Genomic DNA, 20,804 nt, shown 5'->3' with positions numbered 1-20,804 from the left:
ATTAAAGTCTCAGAGCAATTTGATTCAAATGTATCCCCCTACAAATACAAGGTCATATATAAACCAAAGTTATGCTGATGTCATATATTTTGTAATTATGCTAAATTATTTGACTGTACCTTCATCGGAACAGGTTTTTCAGAGAAGAGAGGCAGATTTTGATACAACACCAGAAGCAGTAGATCATCTGGGTGTTTCTTACCTATGGTTTTTGTATACTATCAATACTATTTGGGCCACATACTGTATTTATGTATTATATAATATGAAAGTACGTGATTTTCACCCCCAAAAACTTTCGTGTAGTTTAGGATTCTGGCAAAATATGCATGAATATGTGAACTGTCGAAGTTTTCACGGACACAATAACAGTGGCATTTTTAAAAACCTACACTTTTCAACTCATTTTTCAGATTTATACAGTCACGCCTGAAATTATTTATACCCCTGGGGTATGAATTGTTTTAGGCTTGACAGCGTTTTCAATCCCGTTATGTAAATGAACAGGCATATAGCATAAAGAGTTAATTTTGCCTGAAAAAAGCTGTTGTGTTTAATAGCCCAGCATCATTTTAAAATGAAAATGCACTAATGTAAAGCCAAAATGTTTGGTCACATAACAAGCTATGCAGGTTTGTCAAAGAATTGTGGTTTAAAACAAAATAGGCAAAACATTTATATATTTTCAATCGAATTTTTAAAGGGGACCTATTATGCCCCTTTTTAAAAGATGTAAAAATAAGTCTCTGATGTCCCTAGAGTGTGTATGTGACGTTTCAGCTCAAAATATTCCACAAATAGTGTTTTATAACACTTTGAAACTGACGCTTTTATGCTTTGACTCTAATTGTGCTATTTTGCAGACTGTCGCTTTAAATTCAAATGAGATTGTGCTCTTTTTTTAAAAAAGGGCGGAGCAACAAAGGCCTGTGTGTCAGCACAAAGTGGCTCAGAAGAACTGTTAATGTTTGCATTCTAAAACTCAACAATTATACCTTTTAGTCACTGACATTATCTTTGGCAGGTGTTTTGTGAAAACGCTAATGACTGCTTCTTATTCAGGGCTATGTATGCTAATGAGGGACAGATCGTCACTAATGGGCGGGGCTTTTCCCTTTCATGTCATGTACAAAGGGAAAATGTCCAATAAAGTGTTTCTGCAGACTGTTTTTATGAAGTGTGATTATAATAAATAGAATTAATTTATTTTTACCATTAGAGGCTGGCTATATTTCACACACTGTTGCCAGACAACTGTGTTTAGACCCCTTATAAAAGGGATTTTTCCTAACTAGTTACTCTTTAACACATACAGTTGAAGTCAGTATTATTAGCCCCCCTGAATTATTAGCTCCCCTGTTTATTTTTTCCCCCAATTTCTGTTTAACGGAGAGATTTTCTTCAACACGTTTCTTAACATAGTTTTAATAACTCATTTCTAATAACTGATTTATTTTATCTTTGCCATGATGACAGTAAATAATATTTGACTAGATTTTTTTTAAAGACACTTCTATACAGCTTAAAGTGACATTTAAAGGCTTAATTAGGTTAACTAGGCAGTTTAGGGTAATTAGGCAAGTTATTGTATAACGATGGTTTGTTCTGTAGACTATCGGAAAAAAATATAGCTTAAAAGGGGCTAATAATTTTATCCTTAAATTTGGTTTAAAAAATGTATAACTGCCTTTATTCTAGCCGAAATAAAACAAATAAGACTTTTTCCAGAAGAAAAAATATTATCAGACATACTGTGAAAATTTCCTTGCTCTGTTAAACATCATTTGGGAAATATTTAAAAAAGAAAAGAAAATTCAAAGGGGGGTTAATAATTCTAACTTCAACTGTATTTATAAATGTTTGTCAATTAATAAACGCAAGTTAAAAAGCCAGATGGGCTCAAAGGTAACACTGTTTGCCTTTTTGTGTACCTCAAATTATTTGACCTGAGCGCAATACAGTGCCAGAGATATCACTGTTGCTCGATGACTTCACTGGATTATGACAGAGGTCATGTGACAGAGCCACACTGATGATGCAAGCTCTAGCCAACTTGGATCCCCAAAAGATTCCATTGGAATTTGGAAGCCAATAATAAACTCCAAAATACTGATCTTAAATTACTAATACTAATACTAATAATATCAATAAAAATCTTTAACAACACATCTTGTAAACTTATATAAAATGTTTTGATTAAGCCCAACGTAAACTCCAGGTTTTAGGAATATATTCATGTACAGCTGAAGTCAGAATTATTAGCCGCCCTGTATATTTTTCCCCAATTTCTGTTTAACGGAATTTTTTTAACACCTTTCTAAACATAATAGTTTCAGTAACTTATTTCTAATAACTGATTTATTTGATCTGTGCCATGATGACAGTAAATAATATTTTACTACATATTTTCCAAGATACTAGTATTCAGCTTAAAGTGACATTTAAATGCTTAATTAGGTTCATTAGGGTAATTAGGCAACTTATTGTATAATGATGGTTTGTTCTGTAAACAATCAAAAAAATATTGCTTAAGGGGGCTAATAATATTGACATTAAAATGGCCTTAAAGAAAATTAAGAACAGCTTTTATTCTAGCCGAAATATAACAAATAAGACTTACTCTAGAAGAAAAAATATTATCGGAAATACTGTGAAAAATTCCTTGCTCTGTTAAACATCGTTTGGGAAATATTAAAAAAAGAAAAAAAAAATTCACATGAGGGCTCATCATTCTGACTTCAACTGTACCTGCGCTGTTTGCTTTTTGTGAGCGTGTGTACAATGCTTGTGCACTTTGAATTGTTTTTGCACTACTTCATTTGTCCGCACTGAACCAGGTCATTGTTTGACAGCCAGAGAATAAACAGAGAAGACGGAACAATAAAAGGCTGTGTTGACCAGCACTCTGCGCAAGGAGATTAAAAGGTTTCTACAACTGTAATTTAGGAGTACAAAGACGTTTTTTTATTGCTCGTAACTTTCCAAGAGAAAAAGTGCGGATATTAATCTTTCTCATGTGCATATGTCAAGTGTCTATATTCCGGAATGGATAAAAATTCTATTAAATAATAATATCTTAACTAAAAATATAGATTTTTTAAATTAACTCTATGCGAGTAAAATTCAGAAGTCATCTGTAATTTGGCTCTTATCCTGAAGATGTCGCCATCTTTCAAGTTTCAGTACTTAAAATGGAGGGAAAAAACAACTCAAGATCATGGCAGAGGTTCATGGAACTAATGGATGTAAGTGCACATGTTGAAGTATTTCATACTCACGTTGTGCCTGCAAGAACGAACCCTACGATAACAACACTTAGTAGTGCAACTAAATGCAGTGCTCAACAACATAATTGAGTACACCCCATTTGAGAATGAATATTTTCAAGCATTTCTCAGTGAATATAGGTCATATATTTTGGAGCATTTGAACAAATCAGATTTATTAAAGAGATATATTTATTAAAATAATATTTTAGTAAGAGAACTAATAAAACATTTAAATTCATGCAAAATATTGAAAAAAACTACAAAATTTTATATATTTTTTGTTTCTATTGAATTTTGCTCTTTTTTTCCCTAACATAAATTTGAATGTGCTCATTTTTGGACCGTTATCATAAGTTATTTTGTTAGATAAGCTCCAGATTTAGCTTCAGTACTGACTAATGTATATGCACAAATTTAATATTTTAAAGCTATTTATTTAGAAATTATTCATCTAAATGAGAGATTTGTGAGGGGTGTACTCGTATATGTTGAGTGCTGTATGTGACCCACTATAATCTACATAGAGTGCAAATCACTGATGTCAAAAGTATTCACATTCATTGCTCCTGTAGAAGTATAGATACTAAGATTTAAAAAGACTTTTGTTGTTGAAGTTGAAGTATCAACTCAGGATTTTACTCAAGTAAAAGAGTAAAACTAGTGATTTCAAAACTATTTAAAGTATAAATGTCAAGCTGCTGAAGTTCTCCTTGATTTTATACAGGAAATACATTTGTCTTCATGACAAATGCTTAAATCCTGTCAGAAAACAAGTCCTAGAGATGGTGTAAGATTCAACAACACAACACACTTAAGAAACCACCTGTGTATCTCCTAGTTTTATGGTTAGTTAGGATGTCTTGCGTACACAATGTCCAGACGCAGGATTTATGGGCCTGTTTTGAACTTTTTTATATCTTAAACGTGTCAAAGTTGTTGATTAACTGTTGCACATTTATGATGTTTTTATCATGTGCGCTTGTTTGTGCTTTCTATAAATATGCACAAAAACTTCATCATACATTATTTTGTAGTAGGGCTGCACAATATATTGTTTCAGCATTGATATCGCAGTGTGCGAATCGGGATTAACTGTGTTTAATTATACTATGAAGACTACAGAGTGTTATTTTACCTCAATACTGTTAGACCTAAAAGCATTGTTTATTTAATGTTTCATCATTGTTCTATTGTTTTCATCTGTGATTTAATTGATTATTTTGTATATACACTCACCGGCTACTTTGTTAGGTACACCTGTCCAACTGCTCGTTAACGCAAATTTCTATTCAGCCAATCGTATGGCAGCAACTCAATGCATTTAGGCATGTAGATCTGCTGCGGTTCAAACCGAGCATCAAAATGGGGAAGAAAGGTGATTTAAGTGACTTTGAACGTGGCATGGTTGGTTGGTGCCAGACGGACTGGTCTGAGTATTTCAGAAACTGCTGATCTACTAGGATTTTCACGCACAACCATCACTACAGTTTAAGAGAATGGTCCGGAAAAGAGAAAATGTTATGTAGGCGCAAATGCCTTATTGATGCCAAAGGTCAATAGCCAGACTGGTTCGAGCTGATAGAAAGGCAACAGTAACTCAAATAACCACTCGTTACAACCAAGGCATGCAGAAGCGTATCTCTAAACGCACAACACATCCAACCTTGAGGCAGATGGGCTACAGCAGCAGATAAACAAACCGGGTGCCACTCCTGTCAGCTAACAACAGGAACCTGAGGGTACAATTCGCACAGGCTCACCAAAATTGGACAAAAGAAGATTAGAAAAACGTTGCCCGGTCTGATGAGTCTCGATTTCTGCTGCGACATTCGGATGGTAGGGTCAGAATTTGGCATCAACAACATTAAAGCTTGGATCCATTCTGCCTTGTATCAACGGTTCAGGCTGGTGGTAATGGTGTAATGGTGGGAGGGATATTTTATTGGCACACTTTAGGCCCATTAGTACCAATTTAGCATCGTATTGAGTATTGTTGCCGACCATGTCCATTGCTTTATGACCACAGTGTGTGTTATGACCGCATCTTCTGAAGGCTACTTCCAGCAGGATAACGCATGTCATAAAGCGTGAATCATCTCAGACTGGTTTCTTGAACATGACAATGAGTTCACTGTACTCAAATGGCCTCCACAGTCACCAGAACTCAATCCAATAGAGCACCTTTGGTATGTGTTGGAACGGGAGACTCGCATCATGGATGTGCAGCCGACAAATCTGCAGCAACTGTGTGATGCCATCATGTCAGTATGGACCAAAATCTGAGGAATATTTTCAGTACCTTGTTGAATCTATACCACGGAGGTTTAAGGCAGTTCTGAAGGCAAAATGGGGTCCAACCTGGTACTAATAATGTGTACCTAATAAAGTGGCCAGTGAGTATATATGTTTTTGATAATTTTGTACATTTTATGCATATTTACTCCCCTAAAAAAATCAACCCAATCAATGTAAAATTATTAACTCTTTCCCAATAGATAGAAACCCAATAGTTTTTCCAATATCTTGCAGACCTACTCCATTGTTATAGTAAATGTGTATTTTATTAAAACAGCCAAATACAAGGGTTTTAATTGCCAGAATGTGATATAAATGAGCCCAAAACTAACATTTTTTTAAATGAGAAATTAATAACTAATCAATAGTGAACCTAATCGAAAACCAAGAAACAAATCACTAAACCTGTTTGCAATGTATTATTTTGAAAGGTTGTGTGTTAGACTGTGATGAAGTTTACTTTGGACTAACCAATCACCATGCTCATGTTACATGCAGCCTTCACTAAATTGTGTTCTTGGTTAGAAATAATATTAGCTATTATAATGTATTATAATTACATTCAAAACAGAAAGACAGTCAGTGTAAGAAATGTTAATATTAAAGTGCTGTTGAACTGTTCTTGTATTTACCTGATCAGCTACAACAGGACAACACGAAAGGCTTTTAAATCAGGCATTACAAACAGCTACCCTTAGGGGTCCAAGGCCGATAGGATTTGGCATGGAAGCGGCTAGCGGAGCTACGGAAGAGCTGACACTCACTGTAGTCACTGTAGCCCCCCATGCCACTCTGGTTAGCATAACCGCCGCCATAGCCTGAGCCCATCTGTTGGCTGCTGTGTCCGTATGACGACTGGTTTCCTGCAGAACGACAATAATGCATTTCTGTTAGCAGCTCATTTAGAGTTATCAAAGTCTGAAGATGAGCTGGAGAAGAGGTCTTACCCATACCGCCCATCATTTGACCACCATATCCTCCACTTCCACCTCCAGCTGTGGAGTTTAGGAACAGCTCCACATAACGGTGCTCTGCATCAAAGTATTGTCAGTCAGGCTCAAAATATCACATCATAATCCACCAGTTCGCTGTTTTCACATGTTCAATATGCATTTGTTGGATTATGGAACGTCTGATGTGATGTAATTTGACCAGGGACCTAACAGGCTTCACATACATGTCTATTTAACACTGAAAAGGATCATTTATTAAGGTGCTGTATGCAAGTTTTTGACTCTTCTAAAGGATAAAAAATACTATAATATGTTTGCAGATATTTGAGAAACATGCTAAGTGAACGTTCATGTTTATCTGTGATAAACCATGCTGAAGTCAAATATACAGATTTGAAAGTGTGTTACATGCCAGATCGTCTGTCTTTGTTTTGGTTCTTTTAACCCGCCCAAAGCCGCTTTAGCCAATTATATTTTAGCACCCTGGGTTGCCTTAGAGGAAAACAGTGTATTTTATTCATTCATTCAGTCAGAAAGGCTCTCAAAGAATGTGCCTCTGATGGAAACTACGACTTCCAGTGGACAGTAGCCTTCGAAATGAGACACAGATTCAGAGTTCCACATGACGTGGTTATTAAATAGTAAATAATATAAATATTACAAACTGTGAGCAGGTTACATGGTAACCCCATGTCCGAACTACACGCTAAGTGACAAGATTTGCAGTGATAAACAACTATTGGCTGTTTGCACCAGACAAAACATGACAGAAATTTAAATACAGCCATTCAGAAGCACAGAATAGTGCACTTACTGCACTTCAACAAAATGGGAAGGTTTACAATCTAATTAATACATATTAAACCTCTTTAACATTATTAAATGTAGATACTGAATCACTGATATGTGCTGGTTTACACTGAGTCAGTTCAAAAGTTCAATTTCAAAGGGTTTGTTTTATTTTCAAGATCTGAGGTGAACTATCTGCTGCTGCTTTCAGTAGTATAGCAATAAATGTCATGTGAAATGGCATTCAAACTCACATTATTAGCATTTAACACAGAATAAAGCATATGAGGTGTATCTGAGGTGATCATTATCAGTTTTCTGTTGATCAACTGCAAGAAATAGAAGCCGTTTCTTAAGTATAAATTTCAGGTGTTGTTAGGACAAAAACTCCTTTTAATACAGAAAATATTCCCTCTATCGCGTGCCGCTGCTTTTATTTAGAACACGATTTAAATCAGCTTTTAGGCTCGATAGTTAGACAAACTTCTGTTGTTGTTGTCGATCTGGCAACCTGCGCTTGCATGTGTTTTGAACCAGGTGTGCAATACCTAGTTCAACCACTGGGTGTCAAACTTACATACTGCACCTTTGTGTAACTCTTGTGTGCTGTTTGGGATGTTTTCAACCACTCTGGGGTGATTAGAAGTTTTAATTAGGCCGCAACGTTCTCTGTATTTCAGCAAATGGAATGATTTTTGGTGACAAATCTTATTTTGACACAAATTTTGTCAATCGAACTATGTGCTATAACATGTAAAAGGAACATTCACAAAGCATCTCATGTAAACGCCTTAATCATATTATTGTCTGATTCAGAATAAGGCAAATAATTTTGATTACTGATGTCCATGTAAATGTAGTCACTGTCTGAAAACCATGTTCTGAACAAAACTGAGTTTTGTGATCCGTTCAACCACAAACACTTACGCATATTGGCTTTGTCTTTGGACATGGCAGCCACTGCATCCTCATGCGTGGCAAACTCTACATCCGCCTCTCCTGTAACTCTCCCATCAGGACCAATCTCTAAATGAACACGCACCGGGTTCAGCGGAGAGAAGAACTAAGGATAATATAGAGACAGAGAGCTTTAGAAATTGATCAAATAAATGCTTTGCCTGAACAATCACATGATTTTTGTATATATAAAAGGACTCACGTTGTATATGTCCGTCTCTGTGGCTCTGTAAGGAAGGCCTCTCATATGCACACAGTGTCCTGTTGTGCTCTGAAAGGAGGAGCCCCCATCTCCATAACGACCATCTATGAGGCAAAAGTGTGTTTAAAGAAATCATTCAGCCTGATTATCCTTCACAGGAAGATAAGAGAAAAGTTTAAAGCTTTATCTAAACAGAGTAAAGCAAAGTCAGCTCTTTGTTCATTTTTAAACAGTCTGCTTGAAATCACATCAGCTTGGGACCAACAACCTTTAGGCTAGAAGCCCAAATATGTAACTATTATTAAATCGTTGCAAGCGACACCAATGTCTGATAAACCTTTAGAACGGATTTATATACATACATCGTTTTTTCTAAAGTAACAGATGGGAACTGCCAGGGTCGATTAAGGATGGAAACTTTAGCAGCTCTGTTCTGGTCTCCATAAAATCCCAACTGAAAGACGGTTTAGAGGAGCTTCACACAGAACACATTTTTCCTTTCCAATGCTCTACTTTTCTATTGTTTTTTAATGTAAACATGTGCTTGACAAATGTGTGTAAAATTACATTCGTGCGACACATTTTTTAGACAGCGTTAAATTAAAAGGAACCTATACAAGCAGTGCTGCTCATCACTGTCAGCCCCACAGCAGTGGAGCACTCAGAAGAACTCAGAAGTGGGACAAATTTCGCAAGCTTCTGTTTACAGGAGTTCAATGGCTGTCCTGATACCCTCATGTTTATTTTTTCAAGCCATTCAGAAGCTTTCCGTCTCGCGTTTTTAGAAGCAAAGACGCATTCAGTGTGACTGTGAATGAGCCCTAATAAGACTGCAATTTCTGCTTTACTTCCTGTCTCAAGAGGTACCTTCTTCTGATCAAATTTTGAAGGCAGTGTACATGTGTCCTTCACTGCCTTCATTAATACACAATTGTGCATATTCCATTTCTGACAGCTGAGATTTAAAAAAATGTAAAGCTGGCAGTGCTTCCCACACATAGACTGTACTTGGGTGGGCCGCCCAGGTATATTAACAGCCGCCCAAGTATATTTAATGACAGTTTTTTGTCTTAACCAATATTATCATCCTTCAACTCTTTTTCCGTATCCGCCAAAGATAACCAAACATGCACGTTCGATTAACCAGTGGAAGATCTTCTGTCACTCTACACATTTCATACTGCTCATTGTGTGTGTGAGAACGGTCAACAACACTTCATCAGACAGTCTCACATGCTCTGCAGAGATCCACAGAGATGTACCTCTTTGAGGCTTAAAAATGCATTCGGCGACTCCAGTCGGGATATTTCTAAGGCCCAATCCCAATTCTATTTTTGTACCCCTACCCCTTCCCCTTGGCCCTTAAAACAGAGTGTGAAGGGGAAGGGCTTCAAAACTTACCCCTAAGAATTGGGACAGCACTACAGCCCCTGCACACATCATCATATGTCATTGCGATCTCTTGCTTCATGTGAGATCAGATTATTTTTTTGGTATTTATCTTCAGGAAATCACTGAAGGCATATATTATGTTATCATAACGATATAATTTGGCAAGAAGATCGTAACTGTACTGTGCATTCACACCGCGGCCATTTTCATTTATGAAAACACAAAAAAACAACATTAGCGTTATAGCAGACACTGTAAACATGTCATTCCCAGCCACTAGACTTTTCTAACAGGGTATTTGAGTGTCATCGAGTGATGTAAGACTGCTATACAAGAGTTATTATTATGGATTATAGATAGCCAAATTTAACGTTTTTTATTTTAGTGGGGGGGGTTTTCAAAGCTTGACGGTAAAACATAAACGTGGTTATGGATATAATAAAATAATAAAATATGTGCTTGTTTGTTGTAAAAATTCGTAATAATGACAAAAAAATACTAATTTGTGGATATCCTTACTTCTGGGTGCAGCTATGTGGCTGGTGTATTCTGGGAAATTTTCTAACCTCTTGGTTTCGGGTGTGGTCCTGAATAATCTTCTTTCGAAGGGGTATCTACCCCTTTCCCTTAGCCCTATGCCTTCAAGCTAAAGAGAACTGGGACACCCCTACAGTAAAGTCTAGATTGGATACGCGGCGGGCCGGAAGTGCGATATGAACATCAACAAGGTGGCATTTTTTATGACACTGTATAACAATAATTCATATTTTTACTGTACTGTGACAGTTGGGTTTATGATTGGGGAGGGGGTAGACCTTAAAAAAATACAATTTATTGGGTAATTTAATAGATAGCATGAATAATACTCAGTACAACTACTGTTTTTACATTGCTGTGACGGTTGGGTTTAGGGTTGGGGTGGGGGTAGACATTAATAAAATACAATAACTGGGAAATTTAATAAATAATACAAATAATTCTCGTTAACCTCCAGCCGGATCCATATCCGATCTAGCAACAACCCACCCCCTTCACGGGAACGCGCAAAACAAGGGGTGGGGGTAAGGGGAAGAGCTAAGGGGTAGAATTGGGATTGGGCCTATATCTCCAAAAATGTCCGGGAGTCGACTTTTGCTTTCTAAAGTTGTTGAGTTTTTGCATTACTCTTTTATTAAACACTACTTTCCGCTTGGCTTCACAGCTGACAGCGCACAGCCGTGAGACCAAGAGAAAAATAAATAATAAATTATTTAATCTAAACGATTTAATAAAAAAAAAAACTTTACTAAATACTCTGACAGGACGAAATGACAACTAAACTGGCTGCAAAATACATGTACACCATTTGAAATAGTCAATCAACTCATTTGCCTTATTTAAATAATCTCCAATTTTATTGTGATTATTAATTAATTATGAATAAATATACATTTTAGACATATTGTCTGTTTTAATTAAATTTTCCTGTCATTTATTTCTCATTTGCTGTTTATGTTATTAATTTGATAATAATCATATATTACTTATTTTATACAAATCTAAAATGCTTTGGCAATACTGTACTAAATGTCATGCCAATAAAACTTTTACTCAAGCTGAGAAAGAGACCGTGAGAGTGCAGCTGTGTGCACATGGCTCCCAAATAGCAGAAGTTTTTAAAAACTTTTAAAAAACTTTACCCCATTGAAAAGAAACTGTATAGCAGTGTCATAATAAAGAAAAGTGTGGTTAAAAATCACATTATTTTTTGTGTCACATATGTGCCATGGGTAAAGGATGTGTTTCAATCCGGCTACCATTGCAAGTATATTTCAAACCTGTGGGAAGCACTGTATGGCATCTCAAAGCACCACTTTGGTGTTAATTAGTGTGTAAATGTATGTTTTTAATTAACTCTTTTTAATAATGTTTAATAAGTTAAAATGTAGCAAGTAATAGTGTTGTCATGATACTGGAGTAAGCTACCAATCAGTACTAAAATTGCTTTAAAACTCCCTGTATTTGTAGTTACACTCAGTAAACAGCGGTGAGTTTGATGAACTGACCTTCACGGCCAATCACAGTAATTTCTGTTAAGCACAAGAACACAATGGCAAATCAGCTGTGTTTAAGAACATGCTCAACCACGCTCAAATGTTACTGGGAAATGGACGTTTTTAAAATTTCAGTACTGATTGGTTATCGAATTCCAGTATCGTGACAACCCTGGTAAGCAATTATTTATTTGATTATCAACAAAGCTTTCTCTGTATTGTTGTTATGCTGTTTTAGAAGTCTGCCAAAAGTGACAAACACAGAGCTTTGAATGTTTATATTTTCTAAATGTGACTTTAGCCACTATTTTGTAGAACATTAACAGACAGATAACCTTAAGATTAACATACTGATACCAGCACTTGGTCTTTAAAATATTGGCAGCCACAACAACTGACAAATGTTTTGAGCACTCTGGAATAAATGTGTCCATATGTGGCATTACATTTCAATTAAAAATAGAAATATTCTAGTTGAAATAACAATTATCTTAATAAATGACCCCAAATACCTCCACCGTAGCCTCCACGTCTCATTCTTTCAAAGGAGACTCCTCTGCCCATGCTGTTGTATCCTCGACCACCCCCTGGCCTGTCATAGGGGCTCGGTCTCTGCATGCCCATGACCTTCCGCTGGGGTTCATAATGTGTGCGTACTTCCGCACGGCTGCTCTTGAAGATCTCTATATACCTGTGGACATAAAGCAAGAGTAATGGCACCAGGATCTACTGGCAAGAGACAAGAGCATTCCTGCGTGCAGCATAAATAAGGGCTGTCTGAAAACGGCTCTAAATAAACAAACGCCCTTTAGAATGATTTTGGGATGACACCAATTAACAATCAGGTTCTCTATTAAGTGACTTTAGTAACAGTTTTCCCAAAAATAAACATAGAGAGAGAAAGACAGGAAATACCCTTATATATTCAGTTTCATTCAACCCTTCATTACAAAGAACTTTTCTTATGGTCACCCAAAGGCAAATCTGTTACTGTGGTCTGGTTTACTGGACCATCACGCATTCGTTCTCTGCTAGCGAAGTACTTCAGACTGTTAGGGCTTACTTTGTGTTACCTGTTTAACTGGGTCCTCATGATCTGAAGTCTTCAAATGGTATAAATGACAGATTCCCATGGCATTTATGTTAGTGCTGAGTGGCTATGTGATCTATTATAGAGGGAGAGCTGAAGCCAATCTCAAAATCTCAGATATTGGTGTATTAAGCATAAGGCTGTGCGATGTTTAAAAAAAAAAAACACACAATAATAAAACAACATTTTGGTAAGTGTGTTTAGGTCAGTTGTAGATAAATTAATATAACACTAAAACCACCAGTAGCTGTCTGCAAGTCCTTTTCTTGAAGAGTTATTCACTGAATCATTCAAGTCATTTATACGGTGGCTGAGAGAGCTTAACGTGCTGCAATTGAAGAAAACACGTGCAGTTACAAAAAAACGCCAGCAAATTGAGACCATTTCCTCAGACTTTTTTAAGACCAAAACTTTTTTTTTTTAATGGGCTGCATTTTCGCACAACACAACTAAGTAACTTTGAAAAATGACTATCCACAGAAAAAAAAAAGTTAATGTCAAGCCCTGAATATATCATCAAATAAAATGACAATTAAAAGAGTGAAAACTCCACCAAACTGTCTCAAACGTGTTCAAGTTGACATATCTACCATGATTTTCCCTCTCTAAACCTTTACAGCGCAGCTCACTCAGCACTAACAATGGATAATCTTTGAGGGTACTTGTCTGCCATCAAATGGTCGGGGGTAATGTCTTGCCATTTCTGCAGTGGATGATTTAGTGAGGTGAACACCATAAGAAAAGCAACGTATCCAGGCAACCAACCAGCCATCCCCACCTGTGCCCTATTCTTTCCTTGTGTTTCTTTAGAGCCTTTTCGGCTATATCCTGTGAAGCAAACTGCACGAAGGCCTCCCCCGTACTCCTCCCCTGGAAGTCCACCGGCAATGTTATCCCATTTGGCACGATTTCCAACCCTTCAACCCAAGGACAGATAACCCCAGTGGGGGACAAATTAAGTCACAAGCCCATTTAAAAAAACGTTATATTACTCTATGGGTTTGTCTTAATTTCAAGTGAGAAATGATACTACATAAACATACCAATACACTTGAAGCTTTGCTGGAACAAATTACAGATAACAAGACAAATAAAACAGGGTTACTTAAATCAAATGGCTACTGTGAGAGTCTCAACTCACTCTTCTGTTTGTTTATCAAGTGTCAAAAATGGCTAAATTGTTGCACAACTGTTTTTTATGACATAAAAATAGCGAAAGAGCTAATGCTATAAAATTTTAGGTATTTTATTTTATTAAAAAAAGTAGGGCCCTATGATTTCTGTGACAGAAAGTGAGATTTGCAAATGTACTAAAATTGAAAAAAAAAAAAAAACATCACCGGTTTTGGCAACTCTGGAAGAATGAACAAAAGTACACCTCTATACTGAACATCTGAATACTGTGTGTTTTCTTTACCACACACAATATTCAAGCGCATTTGACAAGCATTTTACATGTTGTGTGAGAAACTCCTTATATTAAGTACACATTAAAACATAGACATCTTCACAGCTACATTTTCAAACAAAATTCTGATTTTACTGCAACAAATGGGGTATATGCACATAGACTAAATTTCAGTCAGCCAGCCTCAGTGTTTCCGGTGAACTGTCTTTTCAAAATAAAATTGCCATGTTTAAAGTCTGATTTCTTTAAAAATCAGTGGTCTTCACTGCCTGATATATGACATAAAGTGGGTCTCAGACCGGACAAGAAGCGCTGCATTAAATTCCATTTTCCCCAGTCTTTAAAATATGACGTTTATTTTACCCCAGTATTTTCCATGGAGTTTCTGTGCTCGCCTGCTGATCCTGACGGCGCTAATGTTTACACGCCTTTCATGTCTTTCATCTTGTTAAATGCTTGAACAGCTAAATGAATGCTTAAGTCTATTTAACTGATTGTATTTTAATTACGTTACAACATCGATGCTGTAAAAGGAACCTCATGAAACTGAAAAAAGTCACAGTAATCCTTTAAGTTTATCATTGGCCAAAAAACACTAGCTGTGCATATACCCCATTGTGACAGAAACTTTTTGAAGTAGTAGATAATTCTTGAAAGCAATGATACATTTTTAATTAATAATTTTTTCACTAATTAAATAATTCATAATAACTCATTAATAATATAATTATAACAAATTTCTGAGGTATCACACCAATTACCTTCTATTAATTAAAACAAAAGTAATACATTTCATAGAGCTCCTAGAAAAGTAATTAGATTGTTAAATTCTAGAAATTTAACTCTAATTGTAAACTGATAAATTTCGTAATTTCTATTAATAAGTCAAACATTTATTTTAACTATCAAAAAGAATTCCAGAGAAAATAAACGGCAAAAAAAAATCCAGAAAAATTAAAAGATAAAACAAAGAATTTATCAAAGAGGCATTTTTATAATTGACAGAGACAATTAATAATTTTTGGGATAAACAAAACAGATTTCACAGGGCCCTAATAATGTGACCCATCTTGGTCATTCTGGACGATCCAATTCAGTTGATTAACACAAATTTAAACGAATTATATATTTTTTTATTAAATGACTTAACTTTCATTTGAATGTTCAAAGCTCATTTAGTCCAAACGCTGGTTCAATTAGCTAAAATAAAATTTAGACGTTGACATACTGTTTATTTTTGATGGGAAACCTGAACTACCAATCAAGCATACCTGCAAAAAACTGGACGATTTCCTCCTTGCTGCATCCGAAGGGCAAACCGCGAAGCCTAACCAAGCCGTCCCCTCCTGTGTCTGGACAGTTTGGTCCGGTGTGCTTCAGAACCCAGTCCATCTCAACACTATTGGATTTGAATACTGAAACGACACATGAAGGAATAAGCATTTTGTCACAAATTGATAAATGGATAAATGAAAAGTCTACTCGTCCTTGTTCCAAATCTTTTCCATTCAAAGTTTCTGTTTTTCTGCTGGACGCAAAAGCTCCCATTTAGCTCTATAGCATATTATTTCCCATATATGCACGTCAGTGAGTAGTTGGGCAGCACAATATAGCATTTCAATATCGATATCAAATGTGCACATCACAGGGACTATAGTTAATTAGCACAACAGATCAAAACACAAGGGATGTCTAGAGTCACTGCAAAATTTGACCATAATGGATTAAAGGTTGATTATATGCATGTTTTTAAAGCCTGTGACTGTGTGAGCATTTCAGGAGTTTAAAGCATTTGGTCCAAAGAAATCTTACCATTTATTGATTGAATTACATATACAATGAATTGATGTTATTTTACATTTGATTATGCAATTTGTGTACCTGGATACTGTTAGACACCCCAGAAACCCATAAAGCAGATTGTTTTTCCTTTTTATCTTTGCTTTATTGTATTTAGATGTGCTTGCAATTTATTATATTTTAAACATGATTCAGTCTCATACAAAATCATCCCAACTAATCCATCTTAATAAAGTATTTTCCAAATCGAGCTATTTAAGCCATCTGGTGAAACTGAATTAATATTGCAGTATATAAATCGCAGAAAAAAAACTAAATATTGTCAGATTTTTTAAAAAATGTCAGATTTTTTCAATATTGTGCAGCCTTAATGGGTACCGGTTTCCAACATCGTTCAAAATATCTTTCTTTGTGCGTGACAGAAAATCTTTAGATCCACATAAGAGGGGTCCTAACTTAACCTCTTAAGGCCAAAGGTGTTTTTTACATGCATTTTTGTATTTATCTTTGCTATTTGGGCTTATTGGAACCTAATTAAAATAAAACCTAAGCATCTTCTTTTGATATGATGTACTTTTAGAGAAAAATGATGTCCATATATGTGGACTCGTGGTCTGAATTTACATAAAACACTATTTCCAGACTGTTTTTAATGCATATATAACATATAATTTTTTTAAACATTTTTTGACTATCAGAGAGTAAATTTAATCCCATTTTGCACAGTTAAAAATTGTGTTTAGGACATTTCATATGCTGCTTCATTATGTTGCAGGATGACACTGTACAGTTTTCCGCTAGGATTTATTCCAGCTGTGGCGGCAGGCCTTTTTTTACACAGATCTACCAACTACCTGTGGCGTTATTTCAATGACAAATGTCGTGAGCACAGTATTACAAGATTGCATTCGCATTTATGTAATAAATGGCGATTTCCTCTACTCGTGCGCAAAACTTCTTGCACGCCCCCTCAAATATACGCTGCGCAAGCGCACTAGCGCAGATCTTCTTGTGCGCTCTTAAATAAACGCCGCTGAGGTGCGATTTAGTGCGTTTATGTAACAAGTATGTCTCCCACATTTATTTGATTTCCAAGGAATATTTATGAATGTCTCCAATAGACCTACAGAGCGGTATTAATGCGTCCTGAAGTAAAGTGAAACGGCTAAACGTCATGTTTGCTGGCCTCATGCATCACGCACCTGTCAGTAAGCCAATTAATCAGTCAGCACATAACCTTAAAGGGTAAACAAATAACGCACAGCACAACTACGGTTACAGAAAAGTTTGCGCTGTTATAATTCACTTACCTTTTAATACGCTTTAGTGCGATTATCACCCGCTATTAAAAAAAAAACACGACTGAATGTGTTGAATGAGAATCTGTAATGTATCCGTGGAGGGATCAATTTTGGCGTGGCGCCCCGCCATGGAAAAATGAATGTAGCAAAAACCATGCTGTATGTCTGTAACAAAATATAAAACATTCAAAGTAATTTAAATAGCCACTTAAGAGCTAAAATGTGCTGTCCACGTATGTGGCCACTAAGCCCTAGGAGGTTAAGGTCAGGGCTTGACAATAAGGACTGCCCAATGGCCTGGGGCCAGCGAGCGACACGCTCAGGACAGTAGACAGGATTGTTACTGGCCCGATCGGGCTAGTGCTGCCTTGTCACTAAAGTTTAATTTGGCTGCAACTGTTTGTCAATTGCGTGCAAATAGGGTGCTTATCACACCTAAACGTCTCACTTGCCCAGTTAGCGTGGTTCGTTTAGCATATGTGAATCCTGCAATTGCGCTCGGTTCCACGCCGAAACAATCGGTCCAAAACTGCCTGAATGAGGTGGTCTCGGCTCGATTGAAACGAACTGTGGAGCAGTTTGATTGTAGTGAGAAAGCAAAACGATCCAACGACTAACGAACCAGGCTATATCACAGTGCATTATGGTTGTGTAATAGCCATATACGGCTGTATGAAGTGAGAAATATAAGTAGGGCGGGACGCATTCCTACCGGCAAATGTAAGTTTCATGTCGAATACGAAAGTGAAAGCATGCTGAAACATAATATTTTGTATTAGGTCTATTGTTTTGTTCATTTCTGCACTGACACCTTGAAAGAAAGATCCACATTGATCTGCTTCATGATCTGACAACAGTACCGGTTCATGTGTTATTTTCTCTATAATTTAAGCCTATAACGCTCTAGCCAACATTTTTTTTTATAGAGTAATTAATTAAATAGATAGATTTTTACAAAACTTGACAACTGAATGAGGCCATGAGAAAGTCTTACCTCTCTGATTTATATTTGGTGACAAAGTCTGTGGGTGTCAATATTTATAAAAATATATATATTTTTCAAATTTAGTTACATCACAATCATAATTTTTTTAATTGTCAGATGTATTTAAAGAAAAGCAATGCTGAAGTTATGTTTGGCTTTTGACACATTATTTAAAATATGTGACTAAAAAACAGCTATTAACTTCATTTTTGGTGGGGCCACTAAAAAAAATCTTTAGTGTTGAACCCTGAGGGTGTTTACTCAATACAGATTTCAACTAAGAATGGGAAAATGTCATGCTTTAAGGCTGTTGATTTACACTCCAGTGCCGTTTTAGAGGCCTGACATTGCAAACTGTTGTTCAAAATGCATGTTTATAAAAACTTATAAGATGAGAGGTTTGCACTGACTGTGGGCTGTATGTTGCATGTTGTTTTTGAACCCAAATAAGGGCTAAATGTATGTTGTGTGTAGTTTATCTATAACTGGTAGCATATTGAAGACTGTAAGGGTCTGTATGTGTTCATATATGTTGCATTTATTTATTTTATATAATTACAGATGTTACAGTAGGCTAATTCATTGATCTGCAGTTATAATCAAAACATGTTCATAGAAATGTTAATAATGAACATTTATACACAAGTATGTATGTGTATAAAGCATCTGTTTTGTGAGAAGTGCTTCTCATATGATGTGAACAACCCATACAGCTTTAATTTGACATTTCCTCGAGCGAAAAAATGACATCGTCTGAAACTTTCTGTCGTACACCACCCCATCAAAAGTGTACTCTTGGTACCAACCTGCACCGTACTGTACCAGTCAGTGGAAATGGGCCAAAAAATGCAGTGACCAAAGGGGGATTTAAAAAAAAAAACTCATCTAAATTCAGGATCTGGGATAATAATTTTGTTTTAGAAAATATAAGCTACAGAAAGGCTCTTATCAGTCATATTAGTTTGCTGAGTGCTCTGTAATTTTATAATTATTATATTTTGTTTGTATAATAAGCTACACTATCTGCCTGATTTGAGTTCAGCGTGTTTACAGAACGTTAAGGTCATTTTATTTGTGTTTACTGTTTGCTCTAGAGAAAAATTAGTGTTTCATTTCTGAATATTTAAACATTTTTTTAAATAAATGTTTAACTTCATATCTTTTCAGTTCCTTTTTTTAACTAACCCTCACTGCTTTTTAGCAGTAAGAAGCTACTATACAGATTATTGAGCTGAAGCTTGACTACAAATTAAATCGCAAATCAAATCGAAATCGCTGTCAAAAATAAATAAAATCGCGATTTGATATTTTTCCCAAATTACACAGTCCTAATGGTTTTCATTTTAACTTTAGATATTACTGAAAAAGAACTCATGTCAGTTTTTATTTTAAGTAAGTGTGAAGGGAAATACTTTTACATTTGCCTACCTTCTACATAACGGTGGCCCATGGTTTCACGATCTTTCTTCACTGCAATTTTGAGATCTTCCTCCGATTCAAACTCGACAAATGCCTCTCCACTTGGTCGTCCTTCCCGTGTGTATGTGAAGTGTATGCTCGTCCCATTGCTTGCAATTTTGCACTCTGAAATGCAGATAAAAAGTCATACAAGCAGAAAATAAGAGCAAAACATGGGGATTTATTTTTGTTTTTATTATTTATATTTTTACCTGAGAAAAACCTCTGAACTTCATCAACAGAGCAGGACCAGGGCAAACCTCTGACTCTCACCACAAAGCCTTCTCCATCCGCCATGCTGGAACTAACCCTATTTAAACACAAAACACACAATAAATCACCATATAATACACTACTGAACCTGCTTTTATGTTAGTTTTATTGCAGACACTTGTGTTTATATTAAAACAGAGTATCACTGCACTTGGTAAACTGTTCAATATATACACATGAACCAAAACGTCAAGTTAAAAAATATTATAAGAGAAGAAACTTCTGTTTAAAAAGCTAAACAAATCAACCATGTATGTAAACATTCTCTATTCAGTCAAAACGAAAACAAAAGATAATCTCATCATGCATGACATACATAGTTGACCGTAAATAATCACATTTACATAATAAATAGGGACTATTTTGCATAACTGGAAACGAGATTGTTAGCTTAGCGAGCTAGCTGAACCCCCTTACCTTGTATTAAACCCCCCTCTAAGACGCTTCGTCAACTCAATCAATGCCAGGCGATGTTGTAACAACGTGTTTTACTACAGAATTTCTAGTTTATGTCGGTAATGTGTAAAATTATAATAAAAACGAAAAGCTGAGCAGTGCTCACCAACGATAATCGCCGCTGTTTACAGGATTGGGGAACT

General features: G+C 36.0%; 1 protein-coding gene across 3 annotated transcripts in view; it reads right to left on the bottom strand.

Annotated features, from left to right (window-relative positions):
* The window catches only part of hnrnph1 (heterogeneous nuclear ribonucleoprotein H1), a 21,781-nt gene extending 977 nt beyond the window's left edge, over nt 1–20,804 (bottom strand). The window contains exons 1-10 of one of the 3 annotated variants that reach the window (XM_056472956.1): nt 20,623–20,804; nt 20,145–20,242; nt 19,903–20,058; nt 15,660–15,803; nt 13,759–13,897; nt 12,403–12,581; nt 8,466–8,569; nt 8,234–8,369; nt 6,512–6,595; nt 6,329–6,427 (exon numbers count right to left, since the gene is read on the bottom strand). In XM_056472956.1, the coding sequence (XP_056328931.1) occupies nt 6,329–6,427; nt 6,512–6,595; nt 8,234–8,369; nt 8,466–8,569; nt 12,403–12,581; nt 13,759–13,897; nt 15,660–15,803; nt 19,903–20,058; nt 20,145–20,229 (1,126 nt within the window). In that variant the 5' untranslated portion in view covers nt 20,230–20,242; nt 20,623–20,804. Of the gene's footprint in view, nt 1–6,196; nt 6,428–6,511; nt 6,596–8,233; nt 8,370–8,465; nt 8,570–12,402; nt 12,582–13,758; nt 13,898–15,659; nt 15,804–19,902; nt 20,059–20,144; nt 20,243–20,622 lie in introns of all 3 variants that reach the window. The other 2 variants (XM_056472955.1, XM_056472958.1) reach the window with 2 other exon arrangements.

The sequence above is a fragment of the Danio aesculapii genome, chromosome 14, assembly GCF_903798145.1.
Source record: "Danio aesculapii chromosome 14, fDanAes4.1, whole genome shotgun sequence".
Taxonomy (NCBI): Eukaryota; Metazoa; Chordata; class Actinopteri; order Cypriniformes; family Danionidae; genus Danio; species Danio aesculapii.
Note: the sequence above shows the minus strand (reverse complement) of the source record. Positions and strands in the feature narration are given on the sequence as shown.